The sequence below is a fragment of the Myxine glutinosa genome, chromosome 2 (genome assembly GCF_964187855.1).
Source record: "Myxine glutinosa chromosome 2, kmMyxGlut1.1, whole genome shotgun sequence".
Lineage (NCBI taxonomy): Eukaryota > Metazoa > Chordata > Myxini > Myxiniformes > Myxinidae > Myxine > Myxine glutinosa.
In genome coordinates, this window is record NC_136262.1 from 215,592,925 (window position 1) to 215,609,068 (window position 16,144).

General features: G+C 42.7%; 1 protein-coding gene across 6 annotated transcripts in view; it reads left to right on the forward strand.

Annotated features, from left to right (window-relative positions):
• Nucleotides 1-15,510, forward strand: part of LOC137420849 (ectonucleoside triphosphate diphosphohydrolase 2) — a 98,376-nt gene extending 82,866 nt beyond the window's left edge. For all 6 annotated transcript variants that reach the window (XM_068106291.2, XM_068106292.2, XM_068106293.2 and 3 more), the window contains 5 exons: nt 4,542-4,775; nt 7,146-7,424; nt 9,103-9,222; nt 11,157-11,294; nt 13,880-15,510. In XM_068106291.2, the coding sequence (XP_067962392.1) occupies nt 4,542-4,775; nt 7,146-7,424; nt 9,103-9,222; nt 11,157-11,294; nt 13,880-14,116 (1,008 nt within the window). In that variant the 3' untranslated portion in view covers nt 14,117-15,510. The remainder of the gene's footprint in view (nt 1-4,541; nt 4,776-7,145; nt 7,425-9,102; nt 9,223-11,156; nt 11,295-13,879) is intronic.
• Nucleotides 15,511-16,144: the final 634 nt, after the last annotated feature.

Consider the following 16,144-nt stretch of genomic DNA (forward strand, 5'->3'; position numbering starts at 1 on the left):
ATATATATATATATATATATATATATATATATATATATATATATATACACACATACATGGCATTTAATATGGAATATTTTTTTTGTGGGGGTGAACTTACTTTTGAAGATGACTTAGAACCAAAGGTTCATTGGAATTATGTTGAAATTATTCTAGATTTTGTTAATGTGACCTTTAAAAGAAACAAAAACCACATTTGACATTTCGAAGCAAATAATTGATCCTTGAAAGTGATGTAAACTGATATCTAACTCAATTCACGGACAGTACTGTGTTAAACTTCTGCACGTTTTCCAGAAGTATCTCTTTATTTTGCACATTAGCCAAATTTTTTTTCAACAAAAAAAAGCTAAATTATGACAGGGATTACGGACAGTAAAATTACAGTTCAGTACTTCGTGTAACCCCCACGAGCATTCAGGAGAGCACGTACACGTTGAGGCATGCTGTTCACGAGATTTGCCAAGGTTTGGACAGGAATCGCTTGCCATACAGTGACAATAGCCTGCTGCAATTCACGCACAGAGGTCGGCTGCTGGTCCAAGTTGTCGATTTGACGCGTTAATTCTGCCCACAAGTTCTCTATCGGATTCATATCCGGGGACATGGCAGGCCACTCCACATGCTCTACCCCACGGTCAGCAAGAAAGTGTTGGATCATGCGAGCACGATGAGGCCGTGCATTGTCATCTTGGAAGACAAAGTTTCCTCGAAAGGCTGCACGAGCAAATGGAAGCAATGTTTCTTCCAGAATGACCCTGTACTTGAACTGGTTCAGGTTTCCATTCAGAACAACCAGGTCAGTTTTGCCCCCTGCATGAAAAGCAGCCCAAACGGTCACCCCACCACCTCCAGCTTGGACTCTTGGCACTATACAATCTTCGTTGTGGGCTTCATGCACTTGTCTGGGCACTCGGACGTGGCCATCTTGACGATAGACCAGAAATCTAGACTCGTCACGGACCAGAAATCTAGACTCGTCACGTGATTCAGTGTCCTGCCTGCCATTGACGGTGCTCTCTGGCCCAATCGGCGCTGGCTGTGTAGTCTGGTCAAGCGTGGCTTTCTCAGGGGCTGCCTGGCACGATAGCCTGCTTGAACCAGTCCTTGGTTAACTAGCCTTCTGGATACAGGCACATTTGTCAGTTGCTGCCACTCAGCCCTAAGCCGATTAGCTGACTTGGTACGGCCATTGCAGACTAACCGGTGCAGCTGGCGATCATCTCTCTTGTGTTCTGCGTGGACGTCCTGGCCTTGGTATTGGAGTAGGGACACCCCTCTGAGCATTTCGTTTCAGGATCTTTGACACCTGACCTTGAGTGATGCCATACTGCCGAGCAATAGCACGCTGTTTCATGCCAGAATTTCGTAAAGCCACCACTCCATGACAAACAGCATTGTCGAATTGACGGACCATCTCCAGAGGAAGCGGCAATAACTTTTGTAGACTTGCAGCAGTTGTTTTCCACTAATACAGAACGCAACAACCCTTATATACCCGATTGTGAAGCCAATCGTCAAATGTACCTGTCCTTTCATTTTGTCACGCCACCTGTGATATAATCCTGTTATTGACTTCTTGCTGCGAAAGACAATCAGTGACATGGTTCTTTCAACAAAGACATCACCGAAGGGTAAAAGAAACTCACCAGATTGATATACTGAGTTCAGAAAGTAAACCCGTCAAGAAAAAAAAAAATTGCCATGTCTGTGTATATATATATATATATATATATATATATATGTGTGTGTGTGTGTGTGTGTGTGTGTGTGTGTGTGTGTGTGTGTGTGTGTGTGTGTGTGTGTGTGTGTGTGTGTGTGTGTGTGTGTGTGTGTGTGTGTGTGTGTGTGTGTGTGTGTGTATATATATATATATATATATATATATGTGTGTATATATATACACACACACACACACACACACACACACACACACACACACACAGTCATGTGAAAAAGTTAGTACACCCCATGTAAAGTTTTGACTTTTTCAACATATTTCAACATACACCTATTTGATCTTCATTTCAACAATATTGATAGATAAAAGTGATATAATATAACAAATATCATGAAACATTTACATTTTGTCGTCCATTGTGTAATTTAAATAAACATAAATGCAAATTTCGCATGTGGAAAAAGTAAGTACACCCCCACATCTATCACGACTTCAAATACCTAAAATTAGAAGCAGGTGCACCAGCTCAGGTGCAAATGATTAGAACATCGTTAAAGAGGATCTTGGATGAACCTGTCTTATTTAAACCTCAAACATTTAGTTTGGTTTGCTCTTTGTTGTTGAAGTGTGTGGCGTCACCATGCCCAGATTAAAAGAGCTCTCTGAGGCCTTCAGAAAGAAGGTTATAGATGCCTACGAGTCTGGGAAGGGATTTAAAAAGATCTCCAAACAATTTGAAATCAATCATTCGACTGTCCGGAGGATCATCTACAAGTAGAGAAGATTCCAAACAACTGCCAACTTGTTCAGGCCAGGCCGCCCCAGCAAGTTCAGCCCGAAAGCAGACCGCAAGATGCTGAAAGAAGTCTCCAAGAACCCCAGAATGTCATCACAGGACCTACAGGTAGCTCTTGCCACTGTTGATGTCAAATTGCACGAGTCTACCATTAGAAAGAGGCTGCACAATTTGATCTACATGGGAGGTGTGCCAGGAGGAAACCTTTGCTGTCCAGAAATAACATCAGGGCAAGACTAAAGTTTGCCAATGAACACCTCGGCAAAGAACAGCACTTCTGGAACAATGTGCTCTGGACAGATGAGTCAAAGGTAGAACTATTTGGCCACAGTACCAGAAGACATGTTTGGCGAAAACCAAAAACAGCATTTGACCACAAGAACCTGATACCAACTGTAAAGCATGGTGGTGGAAATATTATGGTTTGGGGCAGCTTTGCTGCATCAGGGCCTGGGCAGCTCACCACCATAGAATCCACTATGAGTTCTTCATTGTAACAGAGGGTGCTTGAGGATAATGTGAGGCCATCTGTCTGAAAGTTGAAGCTCAACCGAAGGTGGACCTTGCAACATGACAATGACCCTAAACATCTATCTATAATTCCAGCAATCTCTGTGTGTCTGTCTGTGTGTCTGTGTGTCTGTGACCGCTGTTTCTCGACAACCACGGGTCCGATATACTTGAAACTTGCCAGGTATATTGCTGGGGACCCGAGGATGTGCCTTTTCAAGGTTTGTAATTAATCGGACAAGTACCTACCGAGCTATGTCCAAAAAACGCTTCAACCAATCAGAGAGCAGCGAGCTATCACGTGTGCCGAACCGTTAATGCAATGCAAGCGTTAATGCGTTAATGCAAGGCTTTTCTTTTTTTCCCTCTTCTCTTTCTACTTTTCCTTGCGATTAAATTGCAAACAGCCAAAATACGTTGGCGCTAATTGAATAATTGGCCATTAACACTAAAATAATCGTAACTGCGATATGCCAACTTCCGGACAGTGCAGCCTTCCATGTTGTTGTTGTTTGCAGCAGCTGTTTGCAGCAAGGCAAGGCTTTTCTTTTTTTCCCTCTTCTCTTTCTACTTTGCCTTGCGATTAAATTGCAAACAGCCAAAATACGTTGGCGCTAATTGAATAATTGGGCATTATGTTTTACAACTAATAAAAACGAATTTGCGATTCATTCGCTTTCCTGCGCGTTTGTGTACGCGATGGCGATTTCTTTACCAAACTCCGGAAGCCGTTCGCTTTGGACCGAACCATTGCATGTAAATAGAGGGGGGGGATTGTCACCACTCGCAAGCCGTTCGCTTTGGACCAAACCATTTCATGTAAATAGAGGGGGGGGGATATAATTTTAGATATAGATATAGTACGGGCATGCCCTAGTACCAGTAAATCCACCAAGGAATGGCTGAAAAGAAAGAAATGGAGGGTTCTGGAATGGCCAAGTCAAAGCCCGGATCTAAATCCCATCGAGATGTTGTGGGGCGATTTGAAACGAGCTGTGCATGCAAGAAACCCCTCAAACATCGCACAGCTGAAAGACTTCTGCATGGAGGAGTGGGCAAAAATTTCTCCCAGTCGATGTCAGCGACTGGTAGACAGTTATAAGAAACGCCGACTTGAGGTTGTTCCTGCCAAAGGGGGCAATACCCCCTATTGGAGCCAAGGGTGTACTTACTTTTTCCACATACAAAATTTGCTTTTATGTTTATTTAAATTATTTAATGGACTACAAAATGTAAATGTTTCATGATATTTGTTATACTAGGGCATATATCACCTTTATCTGTCAATATTGTTGAAATGAAGATCAAATAGCTGTATGTTGAAATATTTTGAAAAAGTCAAAACTTTACCTGGGGTGTACTTACTTTTTCACGTGACTGTATATATGCCCCCACCTCCCCCACTATCTCCTTCCTCCTTAAATATGTGATAGGACAACCAAAATGGTAGAGCAGAAGAAAAAGTCTAACTGATACCAAATCATGCCCTCGTGTGCGGCTGGTGCTAACTAACACTTTTGATTGCCTTTTGTCTGTCATCCTCATCTTCTCCAGGTCACAGGCCCCACATGGCTGCCAGAGTTCTTTCGGCCAGACGATCCCAAGACCGACGGGGCGCTGGACTTAGGAGGCGCCTCCACACAAATCACGTTTGTTCCAAAAGACACCGCAGACAGAGGGACCATGCACTTGCGCCTGTTCGGCTATGACTATAATGTTTACACGCACAGCTTCCTGTGCTATGGCCGTGACCAGGCCAGCTACAAGCTTCTCGACCATCTCATCCAGGTTTGCAGCCCGTCGGAAGACTGAAGGCTTTGTAGCGTTAAGTACAGCACTTGGGCATTTGTTGCACTCGTAAACCATTTGGCATCGCTTTCTTTATTTTATTTTCATTTTATGTGTACCTCGAAAGTCCTGACAATTTTGCTTAAGTTTTAGTTGGTGAAGTTGCATTATGGACGTTGCTTGTATGGCAGGAAAGTTTAAGGTTAATGATAAATGCAGGGGAAACAAAGGTAATGGTGGGCAAGAAAGAGGGAAGAGAGGATGTGGATATTCAGGAAGGGCAGACAGGTTAAAGTTAAAGCAGATCGGAAGTTTGATGTATCTGGGTTCTGCTTTGCCAGAGGGGCAGTTGCAGTGGTGGTGGGGAAACAAGTTCTGTTTGGAGTATTGGGCTTGAGAAAGGAAGAGGAGAGATTGCTGCAGAGGATGGTAAGAGGAAGATATCAGAGGGTGGGCAGGAATAAGGGACATTAGTGAAGAGGCACATCTGTGTAAATTGGGTCATGCACTCAGGCATATGCTAAGGCAGCCTTTTTATATGGATGTAGTTGCAAAGGGAAAAGGGTCACAACTAAATTGAGGGGTGAAGGGAGGTCGTGGATTGGGACACAAGAGAGATGAGGATGCTTGGGATAGCGTGGTGTTGAGGAAAAGCTTGTATGTCTGATCCCTGCACAAGGTGGCATTAATTGGGGCCAGTATAATAGTAGTAGTAGTAGAAGTAGTAGGAGTAGCTGCAGTAGTAGTAGTAGTACTAGCTGCAGGCGTAGTAGTAGTAGGAGGAGTAGTAGTAGTAGTAGTAGTAGTAGCAGCTGTGGTAGTAGGAGGAGGAGGCGTAGTAGCAGCTGTGGTAGTAGGAGGAGGAGGAGGAGTAGTAGTAGCAGCTGTTGGAGGAGGAGGAGGAGGAGGAGAAGGAGTAGTAGTAGTCGCAGCTGTTGTCGGAGTAGGAGGAGGAGGAGGAGGATGAGGAGTAGTAGCAGCTGTGGTAGTAGGAGGAGGTGGAGTAGTAGTAGTAGTAGTAGCTGTAGTAGTAGGAGTAGTAGTAGTAGGAGTAGTAGTAGTAGCAGGTGTGGTAGTAGGAGGAGGAGGAGGAGTAGTAGCAGCTGTGGTAGTAGGAGGAGGAGGAGTAGTAGCAGCTGTGGTAGTAGGAGGAGGAGGAGGAGTAGTAGCAGCTGTGGTAGTAGTAGGAGGAGGAGGAGGAGTAGTAGTAGCAGCTGTTGTAGTAGTAGGAGGAGTAGTAGTAGCTATAGTAGCTGTAGCTGTAGTAGTAGTAGCTGTAGTAGTAGTAGTAGTAGCTGTAGTAGTAGTAGTAGCAGCTGTAGTAGTAGTAGTAGTAGTAGTAGTAGTAGTAGTAGCTGTAGTAGTAGTACCTGTAGTAGTAGTAGTAGTAGCTATTGACGATTGCATTATAAAGGATTGCAGATTTTATTTTATAATCTATGGAAATGCAACAGATTATAATAGTTTTGTATTCACACCTTTTTTGTCTTTGTTGCCAAGAGGGAGAGAGAGCGAATGAAAATGTGAGGTTAATAGCTTAGGAATAGAATGTAGTCATTTTAAGGAGAAATAACACAAGGAATCTTCAGGATTGCCTTTATTTCTGAGCAAGAAATAACTTCTTTTAAATTGCTTCTTGGTATCAAACTGGTGTTGGTGTTGAACCCTGGTGTTGGGCTAGCGGCTAGGAGTCCCTGGTGTTGGGCTAGCGGCTAGGGTGCCGGCTTAGGATCCTAGGATCCTGGGTTCGAATCTCGGTCGATCGCTGAATTAACGCCAGGGGGGTTGACTCAGCCTGTCATCCTTCCGAGGTCGGCTAATTGAGTACCAGTTCACTGGTAATTCCCTGTTTGTCGTTAAAGGCGGCAAAAAGGGTTGGCGTCAGGAAGGGCATCCGGCCGTAAAACATTGCTTCAAAAAGGGGACCAAAAAAAACAACAACTACCACGGTCCCCGAAAAGGCCAACCCCCACTCTGCGGGGAAACATGGCCTCTAAACGGTGGTTTTTATCAAACTGGTCAGTAAATGTTTCCACTCATTTTAATGACTTTTTATGACATTTTAATGACTATGTCCAGGTTCTTGCACTTTCTCCAGAGCTTGAAAATGTCCAAACATCTCCCTTGTAGTTGGAATGTTTCTCTGTCAGTTAGGCGGGTTTATTTTTCACACGCTTCCGTTAAAAAGTTAAAACTTGTCTTTGCTTTGCTCCCAGAAAAACAGATCATATGCCTTGACTTGGTCACCTGACACCACGTTTGGGGAAAATAAAGAGAGGAAATTTTCAATGAATATTTGTACAATAGGATGTTTTTTATTTATTTATCTCTCTTCATCCACCAAATCTGTCCCGTTTCCAACTCCCTTAGATGAACTACAATGAGACACAGGGCACAGCATCCAACCCATGCTTAAATGAGGGCTTCAGTTTCACCAAAAGAATGGACTTTATTTATGAGAGCCCTTGCACTGCATCTTCAGCCCCGGCGTGGTACAAACCAGACAAGACGGTGACCTTTGTGGGTACAGGGAACAGCAATGGCTGCCGTGCAGCGGTCGAGACCTTATTCAACCTGTCTTCGTGTAGCGAAAACCCGGAATGTTCCTTCAATGGCGTGTATCAACCGAACGTCTTCCGCTCATACATGGTGGGTTCCTGCATTTAGTTTGATGTAATATTTAGTTCAGCATAAGTTGATAATAATGTAAGGTGTCCATCTCCTCTGGTTTAGCATGATCTACCCTCAGCCTTCTGACCCTCCCTAGGAACTCCAGGAAGGTTGTGCTTTCCCAGTAACATCCTCCTGGCTACTCCTACCCCCCCCCGCCCCCCCCCCTCCTAAAATTCTAAGCTAACTGCACACCTCTGCTCCTTTGTGGAATGGCCATGCTGCCATTGCCATTGCCAACAAGATGCCATTGCTCCCACCCTTTTATCCAAGGTTTCGAAAAGGCAGTGCACCAGGATCTAAATCCCCCCCCCCCCCCCCCCCCCACAACTCCCCAATCCCTTCCTCTCTTCCATGAGCCTCCATTTTGGTATAGAAACAAAAGGGACCATATCATTGAACTCAGAGGTGGTATACTTGCCTTTGATCCATAGTCTGTGATTGAGTCTTGGCATTTGAGGCAGGGCAATGCGTCTTCGGTGCACTCCTCTTCCATGGGATTGTTAAGCCAGTTGTTTCATTTTCTGGTGCACATTAAAGATCCAATAGTACTTTCCAAAAATGAAGAGGCTACATCGACCAAATTCTAAATTCCTGGCCTAATTTCCAGGTGGCACTATGCCAGTGTCCTCACTGTGCTCCCACAAATTATGCAACCAGAAGAAAGGTGCTGCATGTGGGAGAGAAAACCGTACCTTTGGCCAACAATCCAAAAGGCAAGCAGTCCTCGTTGCAGCTTGTGAGATTCCTCCTAGGGTTAGAAAGTTGGGAGGGAAGTGTGACTAATGGAATGAGATTAAAGGACCTTCAGTAGTGTCGTCACTATCGATGGACATTTAGACCAGCCTCAGCGTCCGCACTGGGAGGTCAGCGGTTCGAACCCTGGCGAAGTTATACCAAAGACTTTAAAATAGTACGTGCTGCTTCCTTCAATTACGTTCAACATGTAAATGCAGAGCATAAACAAACAACCATAGGTTGGTAATAATGGTTCAGGCTTTGATGGGCATGATGGCCTCCTCCTGCATTGAAGTCTCTTGAAAGGGAACTCGTATTATTATACCGATGTGACATACCATACTCTGTTACAGAGCATTGTTTCTGCAGAAGCAGCTTCTAGGCCAGGGGTCATGCTGGGCAGTTTGCCATCCCTCTTAGGGTAAGAATCTGTTCATGGTGCCAGCAATAGCACCCACTCTTCCCAAAGGACACAGTGGGATTGTTAACGTCCACCAACTAATGCCAGCAGAGGGAATGCCAGTTTGACGTCCATCTGAGGGACGGCGCACATACTGATGAATCCCCCTGCCTGTGAAACACTGGGATGACAATTTATAGCTGGGTCAGGATTCCAACCCAGGCTAGACAGCTCAGAGGCGAATGTGCATACCTCTAGGCCATCCTGCCAGCCCTCGTATTATTATTGAATATTAAATACAAATGTTGGTTTCCCTGTGGTGAATCATACAAAGAAAGGACTCTCTTCAAAATAATCACATGAGCATACTTTATCTATTACATGGCCAATAGTTACTGCAAGAGGTTCCTTGACCAATCGGAGATGTGCACTTCTGTCCAATTGGTATTAAAACATCTGTCACGTGATGAAACTATACTTTCTTTTCCATCCCCTCCCCTCCACCTCCATGGAGAGTAGGCATTTGCAGCATTTTATTACACCATAAGTGGGCTGAATCTCACTTCCGAGGAAGGAATGGTTCAGCTCGAAGAATTTGAAAACGGGCTTGCGGAATTCTGCAACAAGACGTGGCAGGAGGTGAGATGTGGTTTGGGGCCTTGTATTTAATATACATTCAGCAAATACCACCCGCCGCTTCACTGACAGGGATACTAAGAGAGGAGGGGGGATTGAAAGACAAGGCTGGAAGGGGGGGTGGAGAGGGGTGGAGAAAGGGGGAGTGGGGGTGAAGAGGGGTGGAGAAAGGGGGAGAGAAAGGTGAGGAAAGGTGAGGGGAGGAGGGGGGAGTAGCAAAGAGAATGATATGTTGTACTTGATGACCTCACACTCACACACACAACCCTGACATAGAGCCGGACCAAAGGCAACTAATAAAGTGTGTGGCAAAAGGAAAGAATGATGGTATTCCCCTGAAAGAAGGGCAAGACCGATTCAGAAACAAAGACCAGGTGACTCGGGCACACACGAAGGGGAAAAGAATGGAAAAGGCAGATGATGATGGGCAGAAAGACAAGGGAGAGCAGCAGAATGAGGGAGAGAAGGTGGTGAGGATGATGAAGAGCAGCATAGACTGGAAGAGGAGTTAGCCAACAAAATAGAAGAGATGAAATTGATAAAACTCAGAAAAGGACCAAAACTTTATCACATAGAAAACAAATAGACAAAAATCTTAGTGAGGCGAACCAACCATTCAATTACAAAAATGATTTCAAAATCATCCATCTTGAAGGAAATTGATGTCGTCTGTTTCACAGAGGCACTATTCATTCAAGAAAAAGTAACGGGCAAACAACACCAGAAGAAGAGAAAACCAGGCCCTGCAGATAGAAACCAAATTCCACTATGGAGTCAGAAATTAGAGACACAAAGAGAGCAACTGCGGAAGAAAGTAGGACAAATACAACAGTTTAGGAAAGGAAACAGACAGTCAAAACTAAAAAAGAGAATCCAAAGAATAAAAAACAAACACAAAATCGAAGACAAAGACCTCGAGTGCTTGGGTGCTGAAAAACTCAAAATAGAAATGATAGCAAGGAAGATTTAAAACTATGAAGAAGGAAACAACAGGAGAAAACAAAACCACATGTTTGAGAGTAACCCGAAGAGACTTGACCGTGAAATGGGGAAACAAAAGCAAAATGTGTCAACTCCCCCTGAAAAAGAAAAACTGGGAAAATTCTGGAGAGGAGTTTTTGAAGATTGAAAATAATATAACGAGGAAGCTGAATGGATCCCAAACTTGGGAAAGAAGAAGCAATATCTCGAGGAAATGCTGCCATTGATTTATTGATGAAGAGAAAATTAGAAAACAACTTCAAAAAATGTCTAACTTCAAAAGCCCAGGCCCAGATGGAATTCCAAATTTCTGGCTAAAACAACTTGATGCTCTTCACAATCACTACGCCAGGACATTTAACGAACTGATCCAAGAGGAAAAGGCAGTGGATGAGTGGCTCGTAGAAGGGAACACCTTTCTCATCCCAAAATCAGAGGAAACCAAACTTCCCACAAATACCAGCTGATAACATGCCGACCAACCACATACAAGCTCCTGACAGGAATAATCACAGAAATTATGTACCATCACATAACACAGCAAGGAGGTTTAGAGGCAGAGCAAAAGGGATGTTGGAGAAGTTATTATGGAACAATTGACCACCTACTACTGAACAAGGCCACACTTGAAAATTGCAAAATGCGAATAACTAAAAGTTTTCGACAGTGTCCCACATTCGTGGATGATAAAGTGCATGCAAATATACAAATCAATCCCCAAATAATCAAACTGCACTGTAAGATGGCACCTTAAAGTACCGTCTAATCGCCCATCTTTATAAAAGTCTGGCCATTTGTTAACAGCATCAACAATGTTGTCCATATTCAAGTACAATCTCTCACCTTGTCCGGCCAAGATAACCAGGGTTAAACGAGCTATGGTAAATTGGTGTTCTTTAGTCTCTCACAGCAATGAAAACGACATGTTAAGTTGAGAACTGGCACGTCTGTTGCAGATCAAACTTCAAGAGCCAAAACAGAAGGATGAGAGGTTGAGAGAGGTTTGCTTCAACGGGCATCTTGTACACACCCTTTTGTTGGCCGGGTACAAGTTCGATGGAAACAGTTTTGAAAACATCCGTTTCCTCAAAAAGGTATTCCATTCCCTTTGACTACCTTTAACCAGTACAAATGTAATTGTAATTTATCTATGTGGCTCAGACCTCTGGCCATCACCATTTCCCACACTGATGATCAACCTTTGTTTTTACCCACAATTAAAAATGCATGCCTCAGCACCAAGCTAGGGTGCAAAATATAATTAATTAGTTAAACTTCTTGCTTTTTTTCAGGTTCTGCTCATAGTGTTTAGTGCCATAGAGAAAAGTCCCACATCGAATATAAAAAGTCCCACGTAGCATAGAAAAAGTAACTTTTGGACAACGTTTTGACCAATTAGGTGGACAGCGTTTTGAGATGTTTTTCACAATGTTTTGAGACTTTAAATTTGAACAGGATTTTCAGATTAGGTCTTTGAATTCAACCGCCAATTATTTTTAAGGTCCAATTTGTTTTCGGAATTTTGCAACTATCGTGCTCTGCACGACGTCGTTCTTGTTTATTTGTTCGTATGTTAATCGCCCTCAGCTCACAATTTTAAAGCGATCTTCAGAAAACCTCACTAAACGGTAGAGTTGGTCATAAGCAAGAAGCCTATTGATTTTGAGGTCAAAAGGTTAACATTGGCCTAATTTCTAAAATCGTCAATTTTCATCCAATTGACTTGAAATTTGAACAGGATTTGTATATCACATCACTGAATTCAACCACCAATTATTGTTGAGGTCAACATTGGCCAAAAGGTCAACATAAGCGAAATTTCAAAAATTGTTAATTTTTATCTGATTGTCTTGAAATTTAAAAATTTGCATATTTGGTCATTTAATTCAATCACCAATTATTTTTGAGGTCAACATTGACCAAAAAGTCAACATAGGCCAAAGGTCAACAACTTAGGTGAAATTTCTAAAATCCTCAATTTTCATCTGATTGACTTGAAATTTGAACAGGATTTGCATATCGTGTCACTGAATTCAACCACCAATTATTTTTGAAGTCTAAAGGTCAAAAGGTCAACATAAGCGAAATTTTGTCCTGTGATCAGGACAGGAGCAATCAGCTCTAGCACTGACAATCTGGTCAACATAGGCCAGATTTATAAAATCGTAATTTTCATCCAATTGACTTGAAATTTGAAGAGTATTGGCATACTTGGTCATTGAATTCAACTACCAATAATTTTCGAAGCCAACATCTGCCAAAAGGTCAACATAGGCCAAAGGTCAACATCTTCTATGGTGAGATTTATAAAATCCTCAATTTTCATCCAATTGACTTGAAATTTGAAGAGGATTTCCATGTCTGGTCACTTAATTCAACCACCAATTATTTTTGAGGTATGAAGGTCAACATATGTCAAATTTCTAAAATCATCAATTTTCATCTGATTTACTTGAAAGTTGAAGAGGATTTGCATCTTTGGTCATTGAATTAAACCACCAATTATTTTTTAGGTCAAATTTGTTTGAGAGATCCCGCAAGTATCGTGCTCTGCGTGGTCTTTCTTGTTTGTTTGTTTGTCTGTCTGTGAGCAGGATATCTCAAAAGGCTTTGGACTGATTTGGCCAAAATTTGGTGGACAGGTTGGGTGTGTGACCTCGGCAAAATGAACAGATTTTGGTGAAGATCTGAATCTGGATCCAGATACGAGAATGAAAAAAAATTGTTAAGTGATTCTTCACCATTGAGAAATGGGGCCAAAAACTATATATAGCATGATATTTCAAAACGTTTTGGATAAGTTATGACAAAACTATGTGGATGAGTTGATCAGGTGACAAGAACAAGCCAATTAGCTTTTGGTCCAGTTCCAAATCCAGATCTGGCCTATCAGTGAGCACACAAAACGTAGTGTTTCAGCCTGGCCAAGGTACGAGCTTTACCAAGTGCCGTTCTAGTTACATTTGTAACGCTATTGGCTGCATTAGTTCCAATTAGCACGGACACACTTTAACATCCGAAACAAGCAAATGTGGCAGTGGATGTTGCAGAAGGGGAAAGGAGGGGCTAAAACTTATTCAGCTCTAGCACCGATGGTGTTTTTATTACTTTTTACAATTTATCTGAAGTTCAGATAGGAGCTCTTGACTCGTGATGCAGGGAACCTAAGCTTTGTTCACAATCCATTAATGTCCTCTTAATTTATGTCGAATTGCACCGATGTTGTCATAAGTCCTGCATGAGATCAGATGTATGTACAAACTTCGACGAATCTTAGATTTCTGTAAAGATATAAAAGTTTTTTTAAAGTATAAATGATTGTACTTTGATTACAAAGACAGTCATGGCAAAAGGCAAACACAAACAGTATATGGGATAAGAACATGTTCTCCACATCATGAGGCAAGGCTTCAGATGGAAATACTAACAGGCCAACTGAAACAAAAGCAGAACACCGTAGCAGATTGTTGGTATGGCCAAAATAAGAACATTTAGAGACAATTGACATATCATCAATCATCATTCAGAAAGACAAGTTTGCGAAGATTAAAAATAATAAAATGAAAATGGACAGAAGGTCCTTAAAGATGTACGATTACTTATCGAACACCCCTTATAATGGCCTCTACAAAATGGAAGGACACACCACTCACCTAATCCAATCCTCCTTCCCTTGCAGGTGAATGGCATGAGCCTGGGCTGGACACTTGGTTTCATGCTGAACCAGACTAACAATATCCCGGCAGAAGAGATACCGCCAAAGGCACTCCCTCTGGAAGGCGTTATCCTGTTGCTGCTCCTCTTCTCAGTGTTGCTATTGCTTGCACTAGCCGCTTGCTTCCTCCTACATTTTCGTGGCTCTCCCAGTCCCGCAAATAGTCCCACCTCACCAACCTCCACACAAATCCCAGAGTGAATGTGTTCTTCCACCTTTACTGCTTGCCACTAATCCCACACCTTTCCCTTTACTCCATACACAAAACTCCTCTGCATCCTACAAAATCCACCTGTATGTTTCACCTTAAGCTTTCATTAGCCATGCCCAACAAACCCCCGTCTCCTCACCTGTGGGTAGTGGGTTAAATTTTGGCTGGAACAGGTCACTCTTCTCATCTTCCTCCTGCATACCTTTCCTCTTCCACTGCACAACCCCTATATTTTCCTCAAAATGCCAAAAAAGGCCCTTTCATTCTAATGGCCGAGATCCTGAGTGCACTGAAATGTTCCCTCATTGAGATCCCCATCTGTACATAATTCCTCAATGAACTATGGATCATTATCGACCTGCATAGCTCTCCCCAAATTATGCTTCGCCGAGTGAGCTTTGCATGGATGCCAACCACATGTATACATCATGTGTGAACATTCCTCTTGAGAAAAGATAGGAGCATGTGCTTGTATGCAGCTTTGCCAAACGTCGCTTTCTACTGCTGTAAGTTCCATACCTATAGACCCCTAGCAATGTATGTGTGGTTGGATGTGGGATGGAGGAGGGGGAGGGGGTGGCACCACCCGTAAGAGTTTAACCTCAGCGACTCCCCCTCCCTCCCCCCCCCCCAATCCACTTGCTTGCTCGAGGAACAAATCACGTGTTGCCAGTGATGCTGAACAAATGTCACGTCTGACTGGCTCAGCCTTACTGTTTGGTGCTAAATTCATCGTGGGTTTTTGGTTGTTTCACACACGTCAAAAAAAAACAAAAAAAACAAAAACAAGGGGTGGGAGGGGGAAGAGTGGAATTTGATGAAGCAAATGATTCCTACAGTAGAGATGTAGTTTTTTTTTTAATTCAAAGACGTTTTAACACCGACTATGTTATTTGTGACACCCCAGTATGGAACGCCCGACTTGTATATACAATCGCTGATAATGTCACGTCATTCATGTTTGAAAAAGAAAAGCAAGCTGGGATTTCAAAAAGTAGTTTTGCACCAATGATCTCCCCACATAGATGGATGGTCATCAGTGAGGGAAAAAGAAAGTCCAAGAATTACTGAGCAGAGGAGTTAGACGAGCGTGGTGCAAAGCTCAATTCCAAACCTGTGCAGCACAACTACACGTCTTATTCTTATCGTGCACTTGCAACTAGGAAGCTTATTTTCCTGTGTATTTGAAATTCTTCAGTGGGTCTTGTTGTTGCCTCTGTTGGGAGAGTGGGAGAGTGGGCAATTGGTGGGAACTTAAATGTGTGATTTCCAGGGTCACTGACCATTACTGCTGACCTTCAAACATTGGTGTCTCAATGAAAAAAAACTTAAGGTATTGATGCTATTGTTGTATTCAGCATTTGTAATAAAATAACAAAAATAACATGTTCTTATTCTTCTTTCATATACAGCACATGGCTTTTGATGGGGTCACTGATGCAGTGCCCCCTATTGGTTAGAGCAGGAATTTGGAATTTGTTCATGGTGCCATCAGAATGGTGGTACATTTTACACACCAGGTAGGTATACGGCTTTACCATGTCGCCTTCCAAGCTTTGTAAACTGCTCAAACAAACAGAAGGACTGCGGTTTATCATTTCTTCCAAATTTAGCACAACCATAGTTGCGTGTGGACAATTCGTTTTAGATTAATTGAAATATCCATGTGAGAATTTTTTTAAGTGCCCATCAAGACTTTTTCCAGTTGAAGCCTTTAGAACCATCATGCTTGAAACCTATCAAGTACCATCACAGGCAAACAATCAATCCCCACTGGGATTGGGCCTGACAGGTATGACGAAAATCGAGAGAATCTTGAACTTTGACCTCGACCTTTGACATATATAGTCAAATAACATTGGCAGCCTCATTCTTGTCCTTTGGAATCCTCTGGTAAAGTTTGGCGGAGATAACTGAAAGCGTTCACGAGTTATCGCGCTCAGACAAACAAACGAGACAGATCGACATATAAAATCAGACCGACATATATCGCATAACAAAATAGATGGTATTCATAG